The 25,735-nt window shown below is 40.1% G+C and overlaps 5 protein-coding genes across 6 annotated transcripts; 2 read left to right on the top strand and 3 right to left on the bottom strand.

The window, feature by feature from the left end:
* Positions 1-204: 204 nt before the first annotated feature.
* On the bottom strand, positions 205-3,476 carry lamtor5 (late endosomal/lysosomal adaptor, MAPK and MTOR activator 5). The gene is made up of 4 exons (XM_079557913.1): positions 3,355-3,476; positions 3,221-3,282; positions 1,271-1,388; positions 205-710 (listed from the first exon to the last, which is right to left on the bottom strand). The coding sequence occupies exons 1-4, from the start codon at positions 3,387-3,389 to the stop codon at positions 650-652; spliced, it is 276 nt and encodes a 91-aa protein (XP_079414039.1). The 5' UTR covers positions 3,390-3,476; the 3' UTR covers positions 205-649.
* Positions 3,477-5,467: 1,991 nt separating this feature from the next.
* prok1 (prokineticin 1) lies at positions 5,468-8,297 on the top strand. Its single transcript, XM_079559129.1, has 3 exons — positions 5,468-5,884; positions 6,644-6,769; positions 8,042-8,297. Exons 1-3 carry the CDS (start codon positions 5,810-5,812, stop codon positions 8,159-8,161), a joined length of 321 nt encoding a protein of 106 aa, XP_079415255.1. The 5' UTR covers positions 5,468-5,809; the 3' UTR covers positions 8,162-8,297.
* A 1,024-nt stretch (positions 8,298-9,321) lies between these two features.
* Positions 9,322-12,187, top strand: LOC306964527 (pepsin A-like; the record flags this gene model as incomplete). The annotated part of the gene is made up of 9 exons (XM_079558548.1): positions 9,322-9,404; positions 9,468-9,609; positions 9,690-9,807; positions 10,100-10,218; positions 10,616-10,812; positions 11,230-11,346; positions 11,415-11,559; positions 11,769-11,867; positions 12,050-12,187. Exons 1-9 carry the CDS (start codon positions 9,346-9,348, stop codon positions 12,185-12,187), a joined length of 1,134 nt encoding a protein of 377 aa, XP_079414674.1. The 5' UTR covers positions 9,322-9,345.
* Positions 12,188-13,289: 1,102 nt separating this feature from the next.
* On the bottom strand, positions 13,290-15,213 carry LOC306964296 (uncharacterized protein; the record flags this gene model as incomplete). The annotated part of the gene is made up of 7 exons (XM_079558289.1): positions 13,290-13,523; positions 13,646-13,686; positions 13,787-13,899; positions 14,215-14,329; positions 14,398-14,703; positions 14,786-14,877; positions 15,191-15,213. The coding sequence occupies 7 exons, from the start codon at positions 15,211-15,213 to the stop codon at positions 13,362-13,364; spliced, it is 852 nt and encodes a 283-aa protein (XP_079414415.1). The 3' UTR covers positions 13,290-13,361.
* A 364-nt stretch (positions 15,214-15,577) lies between these two features.
* On the bottom strand, positions 15,578-24,825 carry LOC306964975 (zinc finger protein 335-like). Of its 2 annotated transcripts, none has more exons than XM_079559156.1 (28): positions 24,674-24,825; positions 23,461-23,654; positions 23,104-23,380; positions 22,950-23,027; positions 21,761-22,837; positions 21,505-21,681; positions 21,267-21,428; positions 20,951-21,194; positions 20,698-20,875; positions 20,521-20,630; positions 20,409-20,427; positions 20,197-20,313; positions 20,039-20,115; positions 19,786-19,946; positions 19,487-19,704; positions 19,317-19,413; positions 19,156-19,244; positions 18,829-19,082; positions 18,648-18,753; positions 18,363-18,560; positions 18,144-18,286; positions 17,836-17,972; positions 17,653-17,747; positions 17,482-17,565; positions 17,321-17,404; positions 17,187-17,249; positions 17,006-17,111; positions 15,578-16,409 (listed from the first exon to the last, which is right to left on the bottom strand). In XM_079559156.1, exons 2-28 carry the CDS (start codon positions 23,650-23,652, stop codon positions 16,288-16,290), a joined length of 4,665 nt encoding a protein of 1,554 aa, XP_079415282.1. In that variant the 5' UTR covers positions 23,653-23,654; positions 24,674-24,825; the 3' UTR covers positions 15,578-16,287. The 2 variants fall into 2 exon arrangements, with proteins under 2 accessions (XP_079415282.1, XP_079415283.1); XM_079559157.1 differs by having other exon boundaries at positions 18,648-18,750; positions 24,674-24,824.
* Positions 24,826-25,735: the final 910 nt, after the last annotated feature.

Raw genomic sequence — 25,735 nt, forward strand, 5'->3', positions numbered from 1 at the left:
TTCTACATGCTCCTCTAGCAACTGTCTCCTTGTTGTTCCAAAATTAGGACAGTCACCTACAGCAGGATATCTTTCTGGTTACAGCTGCAATTTTCACCTTTTCTTTTTTTTTCTTAGGTTTTCATGGGATTTGTCCAAAAAAAGTAAATAGAGTGGAGTTATTTTTAAATCTAGAAGATTAACCGTGTGGGTGATGGAGAATTTGCTCCATCTTAGGTTCTCCCAATGTTTCTTCTAAGGGAGCCCTCTGTGTCGGGGGCAGTGTGTTGGCAGTGGCTGCCTGAGTGCTGTGCTGTGGGTGCCTGGGTGGTGATTCGATGTCTCTGCTACACTTCCTCTAGGCGTCTTATGTCGGTGCCCTTCCGGTTGCAGCCGATGTGCTCCTCCCGGTGCCGATGATTCCTCTGGTGGGGTTTCCTCTCCTGGTTCCTCTGCACTCAGCCTCATGACCATTATCTTATTGTGTGTGTGGATTTGTGAAAGAGTGACTGTAGGGACAGGGATGGGGTGAGTATTATCGTGTGTTCTATATTGCGTTACAATGCTTGTGTGAAAAGCACTTTATAAATAATAGTTTTATTTGATTTTGCCAACAGCACTCAATTATATTTGTCTTTTTTATAACACAAAACAGGTGTTCTTGACTGTTTCAAGATGCAATCTTATGTACTGCCACTGTGATGGTACCGTGACTCCTAATCAGAATATTCCTGAAAAAAAAGAAAGATAACATATTGATTACTAATAAAAATAATGATAATAATAATAATAATAATAAAAAAAATAAAAAAAATAATAATAATAATAATGATAATAATAATGATAATAATAATAATAATAATAATTAATAATACAGCATTAGTCTTAACTAGCTTTTCCAGACACTCAAAGTAGCTTTACAATTCTGTGCATTACTCATTCGCTCCATACTCTGTGGCGGTAAGTTATACTTGCAGTGAAGGCAGTATGGTCTTGTGTGATGCATAAATAAGCAAGCGTTTCCATTCACACAATTTGTCAACCATGAAATTGAACTACAGTTTGAGGTAATGATCTTCATTACACTATTTCAATCCATGTTCAAGATAAACTGAGTAACTTATTGAAACAAAACAAAAATGTCCAGTAGGTGGCAGCATGGTCACACTAACAGTCATGATTGATCATAGACTCTATTGTGAATTAGTGGTTACTCGTTTGAATCAAATCAAATCTTATCTAAACTGCAGATGTTGTAATGATACTGAGATGTGTGCCAGCTGTGCCTTACCCAGACTCAGACTCCAAACACACTGTGGGGCTGTCCGTGGGGTCTCGGGTCAGAGCTGAAGCTTGTTTGGCCAAAACTGAGATTACACCTCCATGTTCATCTGACAGTGAACCACGGCCTGGGGATAAGGGAGAACAAAGAGGTGTTTCATTTATCTTTTATTTGACATGAAGCAGCAAAGATATATTGCATCTGTTTATGAACTACACATTGACTTAAAAAAATAAAAATAAATGTGAGAATGATGATGCCTGTCTACCTTACCAGAAAACATTGTGAAAGATTTCTTGACACAAACGTTGCCAATGACTCTAAATAAGATAATGAAGTGGATAATCCAGTTTTAAAATGCACGTATTTACAGTTCAGGACGGGAGAAAGTCATCTACAAACCGCTGAATTACTGTTACTTTGTATCTGTTTTGATTGAAACAACATATTAAGTTTAGCTTTCTATTTTTCCATGACGATAAGTGGAAAAAGATACTATATTAAAATTGAGTAGCTAAATGCATAGTGTCGAGCCGGCTTCATAACAATCAGCTGGAAGACATAAAATTGTATTATCGCTGCTCTGTTGTGTTGAAAGGTCAAAGGTTAACTCATCTCGGTAACTTGGGCATCAAAATTATCTCCCGGTTTGAGTTCGGGAAAATCTACAGTTACCATGGAGATCCGCCATCTTTGCAGCGGTTAGCATACATTTCCATTGTCTAACATTAGCTATAACAGTATAAAAAGTGGAGAAAATAGCCGTGGAACAACTCCGTAAGCTGTTGAGTAACTGCTGGTAAAAACATCTAACACACTGTGTTGTCCAAGTGTTTTAATGTGAACAATGACTCCAGTATTGTAACTTTAAAAATCTCCATTAGTTTACAATTGCTGCTAATAATGATAATTGCTTAGTGATATGACGTCATTTGCAAATTTTCTACTAGGCCAATGGTATTTACCATATTACCAGATGAAGGCAGCATTAGCAGTAATAATAAACGAATGGAGATTTAGCTTTTGTTCACGAGTGAGGGACGGATGGAGCGTGAGATCGATAGACGGATCGGTGCGGCGTCAGCAGTGATGCGGTCGCTGTATCGGACTGTCGTGGTGAAGAGGGAGCTGAGTCGGGGGGCCATGCTCTCGATTTACCGATCGATCTACGTTCCCACCCTCACCTATGGTCATGAGATTTGGGTAATGACCGAAAGGACAAGATCGCGAATACAAGCGGCCGAAATGAGTTTCCTTCGCAGGGTGGCTGGGCGCACCCTTCGAGATCGGGTGAGGAGCTCAATTACCCGGGAGGAGCTCGGAGTAGAGTGGCTGTTCCTTCACGTCGAAAGGAGCCAGCTGAGGTGGCTAGGGCATCTGTTCCGGATGCCTCCTGGCCTCGTGGAAGGCCCAGGGCACGCTGGTGGGACAATGTCTCCGAGCTGGCCTGGTGTCGCCTCGGGGTCCCCCAGAACAGCTGGAGGAGGTGTGTGGATCGGGAAGTTTGGGCATCTCTGCTGAGACTGCTGCCCCCGCGACCCGGCCCCGGATAAAGCGGAAGAAAACGGATGGATGGATGGAGATTTTAAAGGTGAAATAGAGGAGTTATCATTCACATCAAAACACTTGATGTATTTGCCAGCAGTGAGTCAACAGCCAACTGCGACGTTCCAAGGCTCTTTCCTCCACTTTTCAAACTGTGTTTTGCCCATATAAGTCTGACGCTACGCTAACAGCCACAAACATGGCGGATCTCCATCGTAACAGTGGATTTTTCCCAAACTCTATAAATTAATGGGGTAGTTATACTTTTTACTGGTTACTGTTTTTGGAGAAGTACTCGTGAAACTACTTTTACATCTATAATAATATTTTTTTTTAAAACATACAATAACAAATACATAAAGGTAGCCTCGTTTTGCAAAAGTGTAGCATATAAAAGAGTAAAAGAACGCTTACATCCGAGATTATGTCCCTGTTGGTCCGTACAGAGCACTCCAACGACCGATGGGGTTTTCATGCTGCAAGGAAGTATAAATAAATGTTACAGTTAAAGTCGAGATAACTGCCGTTCAGATTTACCGTCAACTTACGTGTCGTCTAGATGCTGTTCAAGCGTCCACTCCATCTTAAAAAGGCTAATTATTCCCTTTATTAGATATAAAAGGATGATTTCTATGTTGTTGTTTATGATCCGCGTCCTCCTTCCTTCCGCTTGGAGTCACCTGACTGTCATGTGATCTACGGAGTCCGGGAAGGTTCCTCACGGTTGGTTGAAATGTTGATAATTTCTGCTCAAACGAAATAAGGAAACATATTTTTATTTAAGGTTTATAAAATTGCATGGAAATAGTGCAATTATTTTGCTTTTAAAAATGATTAATAGGCAGTTCAAAAGTATAACTTAGTATAATTTAACCATTTATTATGTGGGCTAATATCCAGTCATAAAGACCCAACAAAATATTCCTTAGAGTCATTTATATACATCCATTCTAATTCTTATACATTCCTGTGTGTACTGTGACGCTCACATTTATGGCTGAATAAGGTCATTTCGTCATCTCAATGTGTTTTGTCATTCGCATGCCACTTTCTGATTCAATTATTTAGAGCTGCATAAATATGAAATGAGATTACAGGAGCTATTTTTTCCTGTGAATATGTGCTGATAATGATCCGGGCCAGAGCACACAAGGTCACAATCAAATGAGTAAAGGGCCCTCAGAGAGCTGTGTGTCTTAATCTGTCAAGTCCTTCCTCCAGTATCCGTTAATAAAGTTTGATGTTCTGCAATATTAAACTAAGCCTATAACACTATCTACAAGATCATGTGTGGACACTGTTAGCTGTGTATTTTACTTATCAGGATCAGAGATAGCCTGCATAATTTATCCCCAAAGGGAAATGATTTTTATTTCAAACAAAAAATATTTTCTTTGACACTAGGCAAGTCAAGAAGAAAGAAAAAAAAGAAAGAAAATAAAATAAACATTTTGTTTAATGTTAGCACTTGAGGAAGGTAAAGGTAAATACTGTACCAGGCAAATAATTGATGTTATATTTTTCCAAGATTAAAAAAAGTGACAGTCTAAGTGTTATGATGTGTATTTATTTTTATTTACTTTTGTTTTATGTATTACAATTTTCTGCTGAACATGTACCGAAATTAAATACACTTCAGTTCTTATTTGTTTTAATCAAAATGTGCCTATAAAAACAATTCTTACATCTTGTGGGTGACCCGTGTCTATAAAAATGTTCATACTAATTCCCCTTTCCCCTTAATGTCAAAGTTGAAATCTTATAGCAGTATTTTTGTGTAAATAACAGTCATCGTCAGAAACAAAACTCTTGTTACAGACATTTGTGGATGTTTTTAATTTAATCAAACTTATGTTCAGGCCCCTCTCCTTGTTGGATGTCTGGTCCTGAGGCTGGTGCTGACGGTGCAGAATTGAAGGGGTGTAATTATGGGCTGAGGCGCCACTGAGATCCATCACCTTAACACCAGTGTAAAGCCCGCTGACTAACCCACGAGGTACACTCTGCTTTATACGCTCCTCTCTCATATTTCTCCCTCACACCTTAAATCAGAGTTTTGCTGAGGGTGCTGACAGACCCCTCCTCGTCACTGTCCCATGCACGTAGGCAAGCACTGGGCCACAGCAGCCAGCTGCACGGGCGTATTAACTGTCCAATGTTTCTCTTCTAATAGAGGCGTCCCATTCAAACAGATGACTAAATCTCTTTCAAGTGGAAAGCTGGCATACATTAAGTGGTAAAATTTACTGCAGATGGCTTTTGAAAATGACCACAAACCTAAAAGAAGTGCGAGCCAGATATAGTCATCTCTCCAACTCTGTCCATGCTCAGCACTGTAACCTTTTCTATTGGAATTAAGCAGAATACCAAAGTTTAAATTTACAATGACTGATTGTGTGTTAGGGTATTTCATTTTAAACATAGCAAATGTGTAATTTTTAGTATGCACAGCATAATATTTTAATTAGAATTTAATCTCAAATATAGTACAAAATACTTCATACTTTACATTAATTGTTGTGTTTCTTCAGATTCTATAAAAACTCATATTGGCCCACAATTTGCTGAACTGCATCACTTTTGAGATGCTTTTGGGTGATGCTTGTGAACTTCAGTTTTGACTCTGTGTTTTAGAATTTCATTTTTAAAAAGACCCCCTACAATTATAAATCAGTCACAGATTAAAGTATGTTCGTAATTTAAACCCAGAGTACCATTTGTCTTGTGCTGACTTATTGACTACAAATGACGCAAATTTGTGACGACTGAGCTCCAACCATCGTCATCAGTTTGAAGATGAGGGATCTTGCTTTGAGATGACCCAGGAGATGGCGAGGGGCGTGGGGAGATGAAGCAGCAGGGTGTGGGGGGTCTGAGGTGGATAAAGGCAGGGGAGGGGAGTGTGGCTACCCCTTTAGGAGGAGTTTTGGAGAGCCGTATGACACAGACAGGATCAGAGGTCCGATAGAGCTGAACCAGACGAGTCCTCCTCCTGTTGCTGCGATGGGCTTCAGGGCCGCGCTGCTGTCCGTGCTCCTGCTGTCCCTCCACTGGAGCAGAGCGGCCGTCATCACGGGGGTGAGTCCACAACCTCTCATTCATGCATGTACAGGGAGCGCACATGCTCAAGAAATATTAGTTATGACAAGTTTATTGGTTAAAGTCTGTCAGTGCCTGTGTTTCTCGCAAATTTCTAATAAAGACCAGTTATATTTATTTTCTCCAGTAAATATATAGTATATTGCAATACTATTTTCTGCATGGAGCAAAAAATGTGACCGACTATCAATAATATATATTTTTAATATATACATATACAGTATATACACATACAATAATATACATTTACAGATACTTTATGTGTTTTATCTATACTGTTCACACAAAAATTCTTCAATTATCTTCCAGGATTAACATTGTTTGACAGCAGTATTAACTAAGTGGTACATTCTTCAGTTAACAATAGAATAATGAACATTCTCTAAGCAGCAATATCAGAAATAAAGTGTAACATCTACAAATTATTTTCTTCTTTATGCTCATGCTTACCTATACGTAGATGATGCACTGACGTGGTTTGAATTCTCTATCGCTGATATTTGAACAGTTTAAGTTCAGCAACTTAATGTAACTGCTGATTATTTCTAATTGGAAAATAAATGACTTTGACGAAGCCCACATCCTCCTCCACTTCAAGGACACAGGAGGAAATAATGCCATGGCACTGAGTGATTGTCATTACTAACTGCATTACAGAGATGACAGGCAACGGCTCACAAGTATCTGTACATAAGTGCTGTTATTTCATTATGTTGAAATGATATGCGTGTGCTGCAGGCTTGTGAGCGGGACATCCAGTGTGGGCTGGGTCTGTGCTGTGCCGTCAGTCTGTGGCTGAGGGGGCTCAGGATGTGTGTCCCGAGCGGAGTGGAGGGCGACGAGTGCCATCCCTTCAGTCACAAGGTATGGACAACTTTCCATAAATTTTAATTCAATTCTTAAAAACTTAATATTCAGAATTAATAGCCATGCAATTTAACATTTAGCCCAGTAAACTGAATAAGATTTACAGATATATTTATCATTGAAAAATCCCCCAAAAATAAACAAATATCTGTGCATGCGGCTCATCACTTCTTAGACCTGACTTTACTGGGACTGGGGATGTGTCCAGCTCGTTTCCATGGAGATGTTGACTGAGGGAGGCAAATATGAGATTTAAATAGGTTAGTCCTCATCCAAATCTATTCTGTGATTACCTACTGCAAAAACAGCCTTTTCTGTGTTGAGTTGGTCATTAGGAGCATGCTTTGTATTACTGGCAAAGATACAATGTAAAATGTTTCACAGTGTGCCTTTAATGGGCAGCACAGAGACAGTCATGTTGAGGTTTTGTGGAGATAGATAGAAGTGTTTTTTTGTGTGTTTTTTTACAGATTTAACAGAATCTCGGTTTTCAAGAGGAACAAACAGATCAGCAAACAGATTGCATAGAGTCGAGGCAGCTCGCTATATACACCAGCATGTTGATACCATAGGTTCAGTTAGGTCAGCTGTATCTGATCAAAGGTTGAACCAAAACATGATAAAATGTAGTTCTCTAAATTGAATGAATGTGAATGAATGCTTGTACTGTATGTATTCATATGTTGCATTTATATATTGTTGATTTCATAAGATACTTGATCTATCAGGTAATCCATACAGCGCTGGTATCACAATGTTTATTGTAATTTACAACACAAGTCCATTGTCAGTCCACTATCACTATCACTAACTGGTTCCTCTTTAAGGGTCTCAAAAACAAACTAACAAGAAAGATGTAATAATTAATGTATGTATGATTCTATTGTATCCTGAAAAAAGGAAGAAATGGCAAAGCTGAGTGTAAGGAATAGACACCTTACAGCTATACACAGTACAGTACGTGTAAATAGAGCTGTTTGAAATAAAATTAAGCGACAATAGTTTCTGTCGAAACTCCTCTGGCCCATGCTAGAGTTGGTGCTGGCAGGATTCTGCTAAAGCTTGAGAAAACTTGCTGATAACTGCAGAGGCTATTGATCGTCCCGGGGCAATCAGTGCTATGAATCAGGAGTAACACCACATCCGTCTCTCAAAGGCGCCGTTTAAAGAGCTGCTTTCTTAGATCTGCCTCTCTGCCTCTCTCTACACTTGATGAATGGGCTTTAACTGCCAGATTATACGTCACCATATTGGCTTTCTGTATTTCAGGCTCCCTACCATGGGAAACGACTGCATCACACCTGCCCCTGCCTCCCTCACCTGGTCTGCACAAGATACGGCGACAACAAGTACAGATGCACCGAGGACTTCAAAAACCTTGACTTTTAATGCAAGCCAATCTCTTAGGGAGGCTCAAAAGACCATTCCATCTAAACTAATGACATGTCTCTATGCACTAAAGTTTTACTGTTTTACTATAATTCAGAAGTGCCACACATTCAAACTATAGACACTTTATTTTTGGTGTATAAATATACCTATCCTTGTTTTCATGATCACTTTATTTATTGAGAGAAGTGTATAATTAAACTACAATAAAATATTAATAATATTATACAATGTGTGGAAAGTCTTTTTATGAAATGAAACATGGGATTGATAAGTGTCTGATTGTTACAGAAGGAAAATCATAATGGCATCCGAATGTATGTGCATGCACTGATGTCCACACATGAAACACTTGGTTTAGAGGCTTTTGGCCATTACCAAAAGCCTTTATCATGAAAGATTATAGGTGGATGCTGAGAAATCGAAAGTGGCATATAAATTGAAAATTTGATAACAAAACTAGGAATAACATTTAGAGATGAATGTATCTCGTGCAATTATAGCAAGAACGAAAAAGTAGCTGTCATTTAAATATTTTAATAAGATAACACTGACAATGCCTATGCTGTAAATCATTAACGTTAGCATTCAGCTAATGTTTAAATACTTGCATAACATTTAAAACAAAGGCATGCTGTACAAAGAAGACTTTAGCTCAGCTTTACAAGCTGCCCATGTGAGATGAGCCTAATCTTTTATGTGTTCAATTAGCTTCTGTATATTAGTTCCTTTAGAGTTACTATCTGTGCATGCTAATGAACTGAAATAAACTCCCCCCTTCCAAAACAGAACAGCAGCACCAATTTTGCGCTTATTTTAAAATAAATTATTTGTGATAAATATACTGTATAAACCATAATAAGGTTTCGGTTTCTTTGTACTTTGAAACATTTGTGTAAAGTCAAACAAATTCTCTCAAAGTCAGATTGTGCCTTTATATAACTTCTTGTAAGGTTTGGTACACTTCCAATTAATAAATATGTTTTTTTCCACTAAGCTGACGCTTAAACAAGGTGACCTGTTCAGTGAGTTTTGGTAAGTGCTTTGATAAGAGCTCATGTTTTACCTTATCACGTCTCTAACTGATTATGTATCAGACTGGATGGAGACCTCACGTGTAGATGCAACATTGGTGCTTTGTATAAAAGGCCTAAAGCCACAATAGACTCCATCAGTGTCCAACAATGAAGTGTCTGTTGATTGTCCTCTTTGCCCTTGTGGCTCTGTCCGAATGCCTTTACAGGTCAGTACCACATATTTAATATTTAATATTATCAATTTCTTATTGCAATATATTTGTGATTAGAATGCCACTGATTAAGGGGAAGACTGCCCGAGAACGTCTGATGGAGACAGGTAAATGGCATGAGTATAGGACGAAGCATCCGTTCAACCCGATGGTCAAATTCTACCAGACTGGAAATGAGCCAATGACCAATGATGCCGATGTGAGAGCACTTTTATATACAGGTAATACTTTTCAATCTCATGCAGTGGTTTGTGGTGTGACCGATATGTTTTTGTGCAGCTGTCCTACTATGGGGTGATCTCCATCGGCACCCCTCCACAGTCCTTCAGTGTGATCTTTGACACTGGTTCATCCAACCTGTGGGTCCCTTCAGTTTACTGCAGCAGCTACGCCTGTGGTAAGCACTCACTCTTACAGAATACGATTGAGCTATTGTTAAAATATAGCAAAAGTTAATTGTTTTAGTTTTGTCTTAAGTTCATTTTGCATTTTCTATTCTGCTTGACTAATAGTTAGATGTGAAGGTCCAAAACAATACTGGAATAGAACATACATGAGCTACAAAACAACCCAAACTATGAGAACAACATTTAAAAATAAAATGAACTTGAGCTGCTAAATGATAAATTACAATGAGTTTACTTGGACTGGACTGGTTTCTTTTCACTTTTCTTTTTCTCATTCCTCAGAGAACCACAAGAAGTTCAACCCCTCTCTGTCGTCCACCTTCCACGGGGGGAACGAGCCTCTGTCCATCGAGTACGGCACTGGGAGCATGACCGGATACTTGGCCAGTGACAATGTTGAGGTAACAAATTCACTGAAAAGACTTTCAGCGTAGGACTGTAATATATATCTATAACAAGAAAGAGAAACCAGGATCGATCAGATTAACAAATACTTGACACATTATCTCAAATCTATTTGTCTAGTATCTTGTAATTTTGACATTGTAATTGATGTAAGTTTTTGAACAATTCATTAATTACCAGTAATTGATTAATACATTTATTTCAATATATAAATAAAAACATACACAATGCAAGAAAACAATGAAAGCAGTGAAATGATCAAGTCCTCTCCCCCATCGCTGGACAAATGACACAGTATTGCGATAAGTGAACGAATTGTGGCCTTTTTTACAACATATTTAATAATTAGTGCCCCTCTGAAGCAGTTTTCGCATCTCTATGTTGCATATCCAGGTTGGAGGCATCACGGTGAGAGGTCAGGTGTTTGGGGTGAGTAAGACAGAGGCAGACTTCATGGCACAGATGACCGCAGACGGGATTCTGGGCCTTGCCTTCCAGACCATCTCCTCAGACGATGTGGTTCCGGTCTTCAAGAACATGGTCAAACAGGGATTGGTGTCAAAGCCGCTCTTCTCTGTCTATCTGAGCAGGTGTCCACACACTTGCAGCAAACACTTTCCATTACAATAATAACACAAATCATGCTCACTTCAACATCAGTCAAGAAAATGAATGAATGTGTAATTGATTATCTACAAAGCATAAATTCATCATCAGGTCATCAGTGTATTGTTGCAGTGATACTTGAGGATCTATAATGGTTTATTCATAAATCATTGTTCCTTAAACTGTATGTGTGTGATTTATAGGCTGCCAGTCACCCACTCTGGCCTCTACAAACTGACATATTTGATTTGTTCTGTGTTGGTGACGGCACTTCTTTCAAATCACTACAGTGCATGATTGTCATTGAGTCACTGTGGCAACTGTAAAATATTATTGTTGTATTAGATTTAAGTACATAAACATGCAATTCATTTAAACTGTGATCTTTTTTCCATTTCTAGCAACGCCCAGCAGGGCAGTGAGCTGGTGTTGGGAGGAATTGACCAAAGCTACTACACTGGAGCGATCACCTGGATCCCCCTGAGCTCTGCTACTTACTGGCAGATTAAAATGGACAGGTATACACAATGAAAACCCACGCCTCAAAAGATACCCATTAATCTTACTCATGCACTCTTTGTGTCAGTGTGACCGTTAATGGGCAGACCGTGGCCTGTGCCGGCGGTTGCCAAGCTATCATCGACACCGGCACCTCCCTCATCGTTGGACCAAACTCTGACATCGGCAACCTCAACTCCTGGGTCGGAGCATCACTCGACCAGTACGGAGAGGTGAGTCATCCCATTATACCAGAACGCTGACCACATTTTCCAGCTTTCCCAGCCCCAAAATAAGCAAAAAATCTCTCCTTTGACGTCAGAAGTTTCAAATGAAAATAACTAATGTGACCTGGTAACTTGTGGTGGAGCTGGAAACTTGAAACTACAAATAAATACGACAAGTGCTTTAATACAGGGATCTTCTGTGCTCCATGTTACAGGCCATTGTGAACTGCCAAAATATCCCGAACATGCCCGATGTCACTTTCTCTCTGAACGGACATGCCTTCACTGTGCCTGCCTCTGCCTACACCACCCAGGTAAAAACATGTTCACCATCAATTGATTTCATGTAATTTGATTTGGATTAGTTTTTGCAGTGCTGGTTAAGATCTGGTGGTGCTGTTTTAATATTGTACCAGACAGACTATTCCCATTTGATGCTTACAGAGATAGTTAAAAAATGCTTATGCTATTTAATTTAACTTTGTCTTTTCTTCAGATTTCAGATGGCTGCTACACTGGTTTTGGCCAAGGCGGATCTGAACCGCTCTGGATCCTGGGAGATGTCTTCATCCGGGAGTACTATGCTGTCTTTGACACTCAGTCTCTGTCCATCGGTTTGGCCAAGTCTGTGTAAAGTGTTGATTATTATTCATATCACCAAAGTAAAATTCATCAAATAAAAGCATTATACCAAGCCTGCTGTCTGTTTGAATGTGAAAGAGATACTAAGGAACGTCTTTTGAAATCTTTTATCACATTGTGTTGAAATGTCACACAACAATAAATTCAGTCTGGTCCAAAGAGACAACCACCCTTCACCTCAAATACATAAAGCCCCGCTATCAGATGTTTGCTGCAAAGAAAGACAGACCAAGAAAAGACCATAGTGTGTTGCTTTACGAAGCAGCTTCCAGTGCATTTCAATGCTGAGATTATAGATAAGTCAGATGACTGAGATATATACTTTATCTCATGCCGTCTTTGCTCTGCCCGATCCCGCCAGATAGCGGAAGCTAAGGAGGGCAGGGCCTGGCTGGTACTTGGATGGGAGACCATTTGGGAACACCAGGAAGCCTGGGGGAATGTAGTGTGTGAGGTTGGTGGTGCTCGGAGGGGCCGATGGCACAGACTAGTTGCCTCGCTTCCGTCAGTTTACCCCAGGGCAGCTGTAGCTACAATAGTAACCACCAAGTATGGAGTGAATTAATAATGACTACAGTCGAGCGCTTTGACAAACCTGGTGATAAAGGCTTACAAGTGTACAAGTGTAAGGCATTATTATTATTATTGTTATTGTTATTTTTATTATTATTATTATTATTATTATTATTACTATTATTGTTGTATGATTATGATTATGATGATGATGATGATGATTATTATTATTATTGTTATTATCTTGCCCTAGAGTGGTCTTGCCTACTTCAATACATCTAAACAATACTTCCTTAAAAATGTCGTGGTTAGTCGTATATGATGTAGAATACTAGTATTAGTAGATGGTGGTGCATGTCAAGTTTCGGCCCCATATAAATCAAAAGTAAGAAGCTCAACAAAATGCATTCGGAAGAGGATTTAATTAATTCAAACCTAATGTTTAGCTACTAAGTATTAGTAGCTTGGTATTTTCACCAACAAAAACACCTGTAATAAAATGCATAATTTTATTTCATTCCATTAACTGGGTGAAATGTTATGCAGAGTGGCTTTTGGACCAACTTAAACTAAACCAGTAATTGTCATCCAAAAATCCTCTATGCTTCCACAAGAAAGTTCCTTAAGAACCATGGATCCAGAGACAACACAACTCATGGATGTCGATGGAGGGCTAGTGTAGAGTACTCCACGTTGCCAGTTTGCTGCGGGACATGGTGACCTTGTTTCTGGGTCACCCTCAAGTTTTCATATATCTCTGAGGGCTTTTGGTGAGGTTTGAAATCCACTGTAGTATATAGGATTGTACTGATCTCCTGAAAGAGACATACGGTGTTGTCAGCTGACTTTTTGAACTGTAAATATAGCACTCATGCATGTGTTTTTTGGTCAAATGATCGTGACTCCCACAGACCACATGTTCCTGTTTCACACTTACCGGGGCTCTGTCTGTCGGTGGTGACTCAGCGTGTTTGGTGTCTAGAAAAAAAAACAGAAAAACAGTTCAGCTGCATAAGTGCCAATGGAACTTGAATTATTTTGTGACAATCTTCAAACTATGAGTGTACGTTTTGCTTACTGGACTGTTTCTGTTTTGCCTTCACGCAGCAGAAAACCAAAGCAACCAATGGAGAGATACAAATCACTGCAGCCACAGAGACAACAGCAGGCAGTGGGAAGCTCCAGGGGTCTCTGCGAAAACAGGACTTTTTAAAGACAAACACAAATTCACATTTGGCCAATATTTTGTACAACATTCATTTATAAACACACACAAACAATCAACACAATTAATTAGATGAATCAACAACTATATAACATAATGGTATCAAATGTCTAAAAAGTGTATGAACAACATTTGCAAGCTGTGATTGGACATTGGGTCTTTTAGCTTTCAGATTTGCTGGACTGTTTGTTATTGACTGAAGGTTCAAGCTTAAATGGTAGGCAGTTCTAGTAGTAGCTGTAGTGGTGAGCAGTGGTAGTATAAGTAGAAAAACAAAATACCTGGGAGTGTCACTGTAATCCTGTTCCAGAACTGGATCAGTGGGATTTAGGAACACTGCAGAGCTGCCCTGAGATTTAGTGGTTGTTTTTTGGGTTAACTGAGTATGATAAGCCTCTACAAACAAGAAAGATATTAAACATGCAAAATAAATGAGTAATTGCACACACACATACCCACCTTACCTTTAACTTCCACGTAATAGTCGGAGTAGATCGGGGTTCCCATCACAGTGCACCTGTAAAATCCCTGGTCATTGAACTGTGCCTTTGAAATGTTGAACTCAACCCATCCATCTCCGAGGCTCTGTGTCACTCTGCCTCTGAGAAAATCACATGTGTATCCATTGCTGTGCAGAAGCAAGTAACAGCCGCCTGGATACAGCTTGCAGCAGGACTTGGAGTAAGAGTTGTATAATGGAGGGAAGATCAGTCTCAGCAAAATGTTCCTGGACTCCTCAATGCTCTGCTGTCCTTGTGTCTGAGAGACATCTACGCAGGAAAACACAAGAGACAAGCGTGTACTAGTACCAGATAAAGAATTAAATAGGTTCTGTTTATAATCCATACATACCCAGTAACAGAAGTAACGCAAAGGCAAACTTCATCTTGATGCTTCTGTTTTTCTGTCCCTTCTCCACTGCCTTTAGTCTGCCGAGGCCCCTCCTAAAAAGATATTAACAGAAGTACAGAGAGCACAACCACAAAACACTGCAGAATATTGCTGTAAGACAGAGTAAACAAGAGAGTACTTTTCATACAATTTTAGAATCAAGTTTATTTCCCACAAAAAGGCCAATTATTGATGATGACCATTAACAAGCAAGACATGTCTCAAAGATAATGCCACTACCCACAAGGCACACTATTGTGAAAGCTCAAGGGAAGGTTGTTTTTTGTTTTTAATGTAGCTGTCCTTGGTTATCAATTTAAATAACTACTACTAACTACTTAAAAAACTACTTATCACATGTTTTGCCTGAAACTTCCTGAATCCACCATGTAACCAAGTACAAGAGTGTAGGTGTGTGTGATCATATAGACCAGGGGTCCCCAACTAAATCAGCTCGAGGTCCACAAACTTTTCTTTCATAACTTTCGACATATGTCCAGACATATGCAGTCATTGCTCTTGAAAATGTTAATATGAGCACAGGTTGTCTATTTACATAGCAGAGCTGTTCAAGTAATTAATTATTTTGCCATTTTATTTCAATGTTATTCAAATTGGTTAGATCATTTTTTATTCAGCCATAGAAATTAAGTACAATGAGAGGATGAAAAGCCTTTGTGTCCAGCTCTGGACCCAGGCTCGCCAGTTGGGGACCCCTGATATAGACTATTACAACATGTCATAGTATTAATAATATAATCAGTGTTTTATAAAATATTTGTGATGTGCAGAACCATGCGTTATACAATACATAGAGCCATTTGTCAACTCTAAATGGTTTATTTGGTGCCAGCTCTCACGCTTCAGACCAGTATGAACTAACTGAAAATGTAGACTCTTATCTGAGATAAACCAAAATGCAAACAGTATGTACATGATAATTATTAGACAAAATCAGTGCTTAATGTGATTTGCCATTTGGGGGAATGCGTTCCCTTTCTGAGGGTATAGGATGCAGCAAACATTATATAATCCTGTTTAATAGGAGCAATCCCGCAACTGTTCCCCTGATATGAAACCACTAATTACAAATTAAGCACTGGACACATTAATCCTTTTGCACAATTAACATATATATTCTTATTATAAATCAAAAATAAACACTGAAACCTTTTCTCTTTTTGAAAACTAAAAAATCTTAAATAGCCCATTTCTAAAACATTTAATTTCCATTCAAAACATTGTCTTGCAAATTAAATCCTGAGGCACGTGAACACGTCATTCATTAAAAACAGATTAAATCATTGAGCCCCATGATTTAGAGAAACAGGTTCAATCATCTAAACGTACAAAAGGCGATTTATGTCGTAACCAGTGCAAAGCCCCCACAGGTGTGGAGGAGACCAACAGGTTCACAGTTTATTAATGCATAAATAAGACAAGCCCGTCGCTCCAAATATTGATCATTCCTCTGTGAAGGTGATGACGTCGTAGTGGATGCCCTGCTGCTGCAGCTGCTCCAGCTGTTCAGGAGTGGCTTCTGTGTAGACAGTCTGTGTCTGAGCCATGGCTGCATCTGCCACTGCTGCAAATACACACAAACATCTGATTGGCCATCGAGCATAACAAAGTGCTCCCACTGAGAGCAAAGATCCCCTCTTTTCTTTTAGGGTTTCCATCCTGAGACTGACCCAGACACAATTTATCTGCCTCATCGTAAATGGTCACGTTTATATAGTGCCTTTCTACCTACTTTAGGCACTCAAAGCGCTTTACATCAAGGAACCAGTCACCCATTCACTCTCTCATTCATACACCAGTGTATGCAGAGCAGACACTGGAGGCAAGGTGGGTGAATTGTCTTGCCCAAGGACACAACAACAGTGTGTCCTTGGGTCGAGACAACCCGCTCTACGCTCTACACCGTCACCTAACATTCATTTGACTTCATAAAAGTGCATTTATTGCCACATGTCTTTCATTATATTTTTTTCTCAGAATGGGATTGGCTGAAAGTACTTGCTGGCGTCATAGTGTGATTACAAGTCATGTCTATTTTTTGTAAAAAAAAAATAAAAAAAAAAGATCCATGAAAAAAAAGACCGATAATTTAAATGAATGATTCAGGCCAAATTAATAAAACAAACACTGCAGCTCTGATAAGTAGCTGCCATAACCCACCAGTGACAGCAGAGTGCGCGGCAGCCTCCAGATCCTCTGCACTGATGATGTGCTGCTCGGTGCTGACGGGGAGATACTGGATCTGACCGTTGTGACTCACAGCAATCTGAACACAGCCACAACAGCACTAATGATGATTTCACTTACTTACAATATTATTTTTAGATTTATTTTATCTAACCTTCTGCTCTGGTATAAAAGCCCCTTCATGTTCTGAATATTGAATAATCTGTCCATCAGGCATCTGAGAGACAACAACACAGTCAAATCACAGACACTTGACACTGAAGTGAATGTTTCAAGATTAAGCCTAACCTGTATGTGGTTCCCATCAGCTACTACAACATACTCCTGAGGAAGTAGGTGTGAAACTCCGTCTTGTGCAATAATATACTGGACCTGTAAGGAAAAACAGAACGTTTTTAAGTAAACATGTAGAGCAATTATTTTCTACCCAATGAGGAACAGTTACACACCTCAGTCACTTGGTTGTCATCAGTCACGAGGTGCTGAACTGCCTGTCCATCAATAGTTATCTGCTGGATGTATGTGCCCTCCTCCTGATCACAACGACAGGATCAAAGAATTTCATTGCATTTACAATTTTTCTCTTTTTTGCTACGTGTTAATAATGAGTTGTTCCATACCTGGTCAGATCCAGTGTGTTCCTGAGAAACAATGATGTGCTCCTCTCCCAAAGTCTGAAGCCGCTCCGGGGAGATCACGGTCTGACCCTGCAGCGCTGTTTATGACATGACACAGATCATCATTCAAAGCAGATTATGGATCCAAGTTATTTAAAGTAATAAAATGCCTTTCACTGTTCTTACTCTGAAGAGTGGCCAGAGCTTCCTCATCGCTATTAACAATTATTGTCTGCGAAGTACTGTTAGTGCCCTTGCTTTTGGGATTGTCTTGGTTGTGGAGACGTTCCATGTGAAATTTGAGATGACCATTACGTTTGAATCTGGGGGACCAAAATTCATATTAGCATTTTGACACTTTTATTTTATTTATTTCATGTCTGTTCGTCAACATGCACTCTCTCAATCAACTAAATACATTAAATAAAAATCATGTTGTATAATATTTGTTTAAACTCTATTAAAGTTTTTTTTTTTTTATAGCAGATATTTACCTTTGCCCACACTGTTTGCAAGAAAAGGGTTTCTCATTTGTGTGAGTCAATATGTGTCTTCGTAGGTCTTTCTTGTTCTTGGAGGCAAAGCTGCAATTGGGACACTTGTGAGGGCGCAAGTAGGAATGGAGCTCCATGTGACTCTGAAATCAGCAAAATACCAGTACATTTTACTAATTACCTAATCATAAAAAATAGCTACAAATAATGAAGCCAGACCTTGACTTCTTCCCATGAGCCAGATGTGAAAGTACAGTCTGGACACTTGAATGTACTGGGGTCTATGTGCGCCCTCTTGTGGTTCTCCATGTCAGAGCGCCCCACAAAGGTCTCCATACAAATGCGACACGAAAATCTTTTGATGTTGCAACCTTGCGAGCTCACAGCGGAAGGCGAGGCTGGGGCATCGCTGCTCAGCTGTGAGAAGAACATAAACAACAATGAGGTTAACAAGTTTGATCTACACACTCTTGAACAGACTTAGGCTTGAAACAATTAAATTACCTCAACTTGTTGCAAAACACCTTCTGGCAAAGCTGAGGTGATGTAGTACTTTTCACTTTTTACATTTTCAGACCCAGAGGTTTCAGATGGAGTCTCCTCAATTCTACTGAAACAATATAACAGTAAAAGGTTCATAAAATAATAAACCTCCATTACATCTTCAATGAGAGAGGCGGCTCACTCCTGACTGTGGACATCCTCAGCTGCTTTCTCCACCACACTGTAGTTTCCTTCACCCTCGTAGTCTGCAATGGTGATCTGAGTGACTTGTCCAGACTCAGGGTTTGTTGCTTCATAGGCTTCCTGTAGCACTGTCTCACCATTCTCTGACACATGGACTGTAACGATCTTTGGTGCTGAAGCGGAGTCTGTCTCGGGTGCTGAAGTTACTGTCCACGTCCCCTTTTCTTTACCATCTGGATTTAACACAGCTACCTACAAAAGAGCGCCAGCATTACACAATGATGCCCTTTATATAATTGTAAACAAAAAAATGTGTCTGTGTGACCTGTAAGGAGTTTCCCACCAGCTCTCGAGCATTACTCATGTTCAACAGCAGGTCCAGGGCGTTCTGGGCTGAAAGTTCCCCAGATTCACCTGAAAATATTGCTATATTAGAATGTACCCGTATATAAGACTTTTTAAAAGATTAAACATGTTTTTAAGCACCTTGTTCATAGATAATAGTGTTTCCTAATGCGTCTTGAGTAACAGCTGCATTCTCCATGCCTTGTATTGCCTGAAGTGTAGATGGATCTACTGCAACCTACAAAAAGGTAGAAATATGCCATTTAAATGGGCAATTAATTAAGAAATTTCTGTTGGATGTGTGCACTCACAATGGTATTTTGCAGACTTTGAGTGTTCTCGTGATTTTGTTTAAGCTCCTCAATCTGCTGGACGGTAAAGGGCTTACGGCGTTTTCGGAGGGGCTCTTCGGGGTGAGCTTGTGACCACTCTTCAAACGCCTCTGGGTGACGGCACTGCACATGCAGACGCAGGTTCTTCCTGTGTCTGGTCATGAAGTGGCACATGCTGCAGGAGAAAGGTTTCTCCCCTATATAAAAAAAACATTTTGTTACAGCATAAACAAAGTAAACAGACACTTTTTAATCAGCAGAATATTCCATGCACTCACCTGTGTGTTTGATAGCCATGTGAGACACCAAAAACTCCTCTTTAGCGGTGGAATATTTGCAGTAGTCACACTTGAAGGGTTTGTCATTGGTGTGGGACAACTGATGATTGAGAACCAGCTTCTTGTTGTCACACATGTACTCACAAAACTCACATTTGAACCTAAAAAGAACAGTCAAAGGTTTGGAGCATTTAAAAAAAAAAAAAATATATATATAATGCATTTAAATATAAATATATATAAAAAGTCTAACTTGCTGTCTCCAAGAGTTTGGATGTGTGTCAGAAGGTGCATCTTAAATGTGTAGCGTTTCTTAAAAGATTTTCCACACTAAAAAGATAGACAAAAGACTAAACAAATGTCGCATTTGTAAATGCTAAAATGGTAAATTTGTCTTATTGGTTATAGAACCTTATCACACATATGAGGCTTCTCAGAGCTGTGAGTCTTCATGTGCTGAGTTAGTCTCTTTTGCAGTGGATACACCTTGTGGCAGATAGGGCAGGGGAACTCGGACACCTTTGGGGCCTGTCAAGGTTTGGACAAACATGGCAGGAATGTTTTAAAACATGGTCACATAACAAGAGAAGCTCTGATATTGCTGCAAAACCGAATCATCTTACCTGATCTGGTCTCTTTTTTCTGTCAAAATAGACACAAGTGATCAATGCCAAACAAAATAAAGTGAACATTTCTAAACAAAATACTGGTATAGTTATATAATTATGTTATTACAATTTTCTGTGGACAGCTGCGTGCCGGATTACATCCTTTTTGTAGACACTTGTATAATCACACTCGTCACATTTGAAAGGTTTCGTGCCTTCATGATTAAACATGTGCTCCTGCAAAACAATGCCATGTTAGATACTGTTTATTGAGCACTTAAAACAGAGGGAATTAATGGAAGACCTTGAGAGATGCCCAGCGTTTGCTGTGATAGTTGCACTGAAGGCATTTGAACAACTCGGGATCATTGCCTTCATGGGAGTCTACATGAAAACGCAAATCTTCTTGAGTCAGGAACCGCGAGCCACAAATCCAGCAGTTGTGAGGTCTCAGCAGGGGTTTTAAAGATTTGTAATAGCGACTGGAAGATTGCAGAAGTAGTCAAAACATAAACGTCCCATGAAATTTGAGTTAAAACTTATCATTTTAAACTCACCTGCGATTTATATACTTTTTATATTTCTTTCGCAGAAAACGTTTTGAGGGGCGACCTCGTTTCCTTAGATATAACTCCTCATCTGGCTGTGCGTTGGAGGAAGGGTCTTTGTTCTCAGAGTCAGACTGGCTTACAGCTGTATCTTCTTTAATTAGTGCAGCAGAAACATTTACACCAGAAGAGCTGGCCTCCTCGGGGGCACTACCTTCTGTATCTTTTGGCAACATAACAATACTTCCTGTTTCTGTAACAAAGGCAACAGGTAAATCAAACAATGCAAAATAAAAATGTAAGCTTATTTGAAACCTTAACTTACCATCACTGTTGCAGCCCTTTTCCAGTGGTGTGTACTTTCGTGGTCGTCCAACTTTACGTTTAGGCCGGCCATCAGGGGAGGATAAGGGAGATGTTGGCCTTTTTAGGAGAACAGGCGGTCTTCCTTTACCATCTTCATCAACAGGGTTATAGTCACTATCCTCTGAAAGACAGATTTATGTCATATAGACATGTGTAAATGATCAAGTCACATTAGGATACAGAGTCAAAACCCTAACCTTCAGAATCATCGATGGCACCAGCATCCACAATGTCATCATCCTCCTCCTCTGTGGGCTGAGGCTGAGCTGCCTGCTTTGCCTTCATCTGCTCCGCTTGTTCCAACTCGGCCTGACGTCGGGCCAAAGTCTCGCTCTTTGGGGGACGCCCACGTTTGCGTTTCTTTGACATGTCTCCTTTATATCAGATATGATAAAAGAGCATTAACAATTGTGATGTTATTATCTCATACAATATATAATTGCTTGTTTTTACCTGTATTGTTGAAATGCTTGTCACGCATGTGGTTAATGAGCGTGTTTCTGGAAGTGCTTTTGTAAGGGCATATTTTACATTTAAATTGTTGTACAATCACAACTTCCATCATGTCTTCAAGGTTAAGTTCGTTGTATGGCAATCCCTGTGTTGCTGTGGATGTGTCCATCTCCTGGTGTACACCAGCTTCATGCTGAGGTCTTTGGGGGTCCTGATGTCCATCTTGACTGTTTGAGCACTGAGGGGTGGCCTCTAGCTCTGTTTGAGAGGTATATGTGCCACTGCTGCTGATGTAAGGCCCTGACTGACTCTCACTGCATTCAAGTGCCTCGGGCAGGCCAGAGGAGCCGGCCGTGTCAGCCACAGGATGGTCTGAGGAGGAGCTCTCGTCAGCATACAGTGAAGCCTCTGGACCATTGCTATTCTCAGTGTAGCAGGAGTGCTGTGGCGGCTGCTGCGAGTGCTGTGGTTGGTCAGGGTCTTCAATTTGCTCATCATCATCATCATCTTCATCTTGAGCCCCGTAACGTGAGCAGCCTGGCTGCTCTGAGTCCACACACCCCACACCGTATTCAGATCCATACTGCTGCGTAGACTGGGCATTGTGGTCTGCACTGCTGTCAATGTAACTGCGCAAAGTCTGCTCTCGATACCCACCACTACAGTCTACTATATAGTGACTGCGGCTAGTTGGGTTTGAGTCTGCTCCACTGCATTCTACATATCCAGGCAGGTCCTGGTCACTGTTGTCTCCGCTATAATCTGCAAAACCAGACTGGGAGCGGGTCTGGTCTGGCTCCTGACCTGAACACCCCACATAAGAAGAAGATGACTCTCCAGTCTGATCAGGGCCATCGATGTACTGGGAGGGGTGAGAATGTTCCGGCTGGTCTGGCTGATTACTGCTGTCCTCTGGGTAGCTTGAGTGTCCCGGCTGGTCGTCTGAATGGTCAGGCTCCAAGTTTCGCTGCAGGTCTCTCTGGTCTAAACATGTGGATGTTGGACCTTCACTGAGAGCTTCTATGCTTATGCGACCTGATAAGGCTGATGATGACATCTGGGCTGCCATAGGAGCACCTGAGTAATTAAAAACATGAAACAACATATAGCTATCAAGGTTCCCAGAAGAATATCACATTGATACAAAAGAATAAATCAGAAAGTGTTACGGAAAAAATAATAATCACACCATCATCGGGTCCTTGTAAAATTAAATACTGGGTTGTTTCTGCAGCACCATCTTCAGCACTAGTGACAGCAATGCAGCCTTTAAGACAGAAACAAAAGAAAACAGAAAATATTGAGATGAGAACAACAAAGACCCATATTTAATCTCCTCATACCATTCATAATGTCAGGGCCAATAGTGGACTCAATGATCTTGTCAATGGCAGAACCCAGGTCTGATGAGGTAGAAGCAGTTGAGTCTGAAACCATCATTGCGCCATCAGACACAGCACTGGAGTGGACAAAGACTTGGGGCGACTCTGACACCAGCACTGACTGAGTAACAGTGGAGACACTGGACACACTGGTGGACTGGGCGACCGAGGAGGAGTCTGGGAGGTGCACTGATGACACCCGGGCATCTGTACTGGAACTTGTCTCTGGTATAAACACCTGCACAAAACAGTAATGATTTAGCTACACTCACAACAACCCTGTAATATACTGTATTTTTAAGCAAATGATTTGCTTACCACAAGACCCTCTGAGCTCTGCCCCACATGGCAGTCGGACTCTGGGGCTGGTGTATGAGACGCAGCTGCATCACTACTATCAGCAGACATGGCTTCTGACGACTCAATGCCCATGCCACTCTCGGATGGCTCCTCCATCCCAGAAGGGCCTGCATCACTGCTGCTCTCCACTTCATTCTCCTCTGAATCCATCTCTGTCAGAAAGAGTAAACCTCATGATTATTTCTGTGTGTTGATGTGAACATAGCATATATATCACGTGCCATTTGATTTATATCTGTATTTGTATTGGTTTCACATTTTTAAAGCAACTGAACTTCATAGAGAAGTTTGATCACACAGCACTTTTATTTCTACTTGAGTTCTACATGATGAAGTCCTCTTACTTGAGAAAAAAAGTCACCCTTATCCACTGTGAGTATATCTTTGAGAAACAAAAGCTTTTATGTTGACATAAAATAGATGTAGCTTATGTTTCATTTCTTCTACAATAATAGGATTTTCAATATTATTTCATGTTTTGTTTGTTGTTTTCACTACTGAGACACACATCCGACTTTAACGCTGAAATAGTTAGTCATTACTCAAGTAAAATCACTACTTTTTACGTCTACTTGAGCAAAATAATTTTAAAGTGACGTTGTTCTTGCTTGAGTGAGTTAATAGTTTTGCTACTCCACGGCCATAGTTTATATGGATACAAACTTTGAGTAGTGTATTGTAAAGTCTTCATTACCAGTAAATTGTTCATTTGTCTATTGGACAACAACATGGGTTTGATTCTTTGTTTGTCTGACGAGACCCTGCTATGACACCAGTACAGTTAAAAGTGCTAAACGGATGGTTAGCCTATAGCTTTTAGCAGCTTTGTTGTTTTGCTGTGTATCGAGAGCTCGAAACACGATCGGATGATAACAAGCAGCCAAAGACAAACACACAATATATTTAATGTCTTGTTCACGCTGTGTGTGCTGCTGTCTGTGAGGAGTCAACATACTGACAGACAGTGCGCAGAGAAGGGGCCTAGCTGCCCTTCACCCTGCCTGCTCCGTGTCGCCATTTTACGCAGCGTCTTTTACACTCAGGCAATCGGAAAGCTCTACTGGGGACCTCAAGGGCCCGAATGAGACAACACACCGCCCAAATTCTGCCCCTGATGAAAACGAAACGCTCTTCTCTTGCGGACACTATAATCACCAGTCTTTTATCTTACCGTGTGTGCAAAGCTCGGGTGATCCGTTGAGTAGAAAGGCGAAATCCCATGGATATTTGTTAAAGAAAAAACTTGCTTCTTTCTAGTCGGGCGCCATGAGTATCTCCTAGCATCCTCCGTGCATGTAGCCGGATCTTATTTATGACTTCTACTTACGCCGCCGCAGTCATAAATACAAGAGCTGGTTTTAGCACATGGTTCGTTAAAACATATGTGTATGAAACGGAATGCTTCTTACGGTTTTGAGAAAAGGTCTAAATACAAAATAAAGGAATATCGAGCGGACTATTGTTTTTAGTGGAAGACGAATGACGCAATTGTTTGCGGAGTAATACTACCATAGAGCTTTACATCCTAAAGTCAGGAGGCAACTTGTCTGTTTCGGCTGTTTCAGGTCGTTTCCCTTTTGCATTTTTTTTTTTTTTACAACCTGCGCCCTATGCCTGTGCCGGACAGCATTTAGAAATTCATACATGACCATAATTTAAACTAACACGGGTAAGGATTGTATACAAAGTTCAGGAAATCACATTTAAATTCATTCCAGGGAGAATTATATAGTAATAAGGTTTTTTCTTATAGACTTTGGACATTTCACATTGTTGGATCAAATGCAGAGAAGAAATCACGTATGGGGACAATAAAGCGCCTAGGGTTTTTTTAGGCCCACACTTTTTAAGGCTTTGAGTGATGGGGAGGTGACCTTCTACAAACAGTAGGAACTAATAGATGCATATCATAGTCCTAAGGGGTCTTTGGCAGGGGGCAAATTGAGTGGCATGCTTTTCTCACTAAAAATGTGTGTCCCAAAAGCACAAAAAGTGAAATATTTTACATAATACAAAATGGAAAATTTATGGTCTAGCTGTCTGTGAAATGTGACCCAAAGGATTTATTTCCAAGTAAAAAAAAAAGAAAATGAAGGATTTATATATTTTTTGTAACCTTTTCTGTTTTGATAGTCTGACTCTTCTCTTTTCATGCATATAAAAACTATTATACTTTAAAATGTTTAACCCTTTCTGACCCAAAAAACACACACAAAATAATATTTTCAAATGC

This window comes from Gobius niger (assembly GCF_951799975.1).
Source record: "Gobius niger genome assembly, chromosome: 6".
Classification (NCBI taxonomy): Eukaryota; Metazoa; Chordata; class Actinopteri; order Gobiiformes; family Gobiidae; genus Gobius; species Gobius niger.

Excerpts from the sequence above, each read along its gene's own strand:
- LOC306964975 (XM_079559156.1), bottom strand. The coding sequence starts at position 23,652 with ATGGATTCAGAGGAGAATGAAGTGGAGAGCAGCAGTGATGCAGGCCCT. Across the intron at positions 21,682-21,760 it reads CAAGCATTTCAACAATACAG|GAGACATGTCAAAGAAACGC; the intron begins GTAAAAACAAGC and ends TCTGATATAAAG. Across the intron at positions 21,195-21,266 it reads AAAGGGCTGCAACAGTGATG|AAACAGGAAGTATTGTTATG; the intron begins GTAAGTTAAGGT and ends CCTTTGTTACAG.
- lamtor5 (XM_079557913.1), bottom strand. The coding sequence starts at position 3,389 with ATGGAGTGGACGCTTGAACAGCATCTAGACGACAC. Across the intron at positions 3,283-3,354 it reads GAACAGCATCTAGACGACAC|CATGAAAACCCCATCGGTCG; the intron begins GTAAGTTGACGG and ends ACTTCCTTGCAG. Across the intron at positions 1,389-3,220 it reads ACAGGGACATAATCTCGGAT|GCCGTGGTTCACTGTCAGAT; the intron begins GTAAGCGTTCTT and ends CCTTATCCCCAG.
- prok1 (XM_079559129.1), top strand. The coding sequence starts at position 5,810 with ATGGGCTTCAGGGCCGCGCTGCTGTCCGTGCTCCTGCTGTCCCTCCAC. Across the intron at positions 5,885-6,643 it reads GAGCGGCCGTCATCACGGGG|GCTTGTGAGCGGGACATCCA; the intron begins GTGAGTCCACAA and ends CGTGTGCTGCAG. Across the intron at positions 6,770-8,041 it reads GCCATCCCTTCAGTCACAAG|GCTCCCTACCATGGGAAACG; the intron begins GTATGGACAACT and ends TCTGTATTTCAG.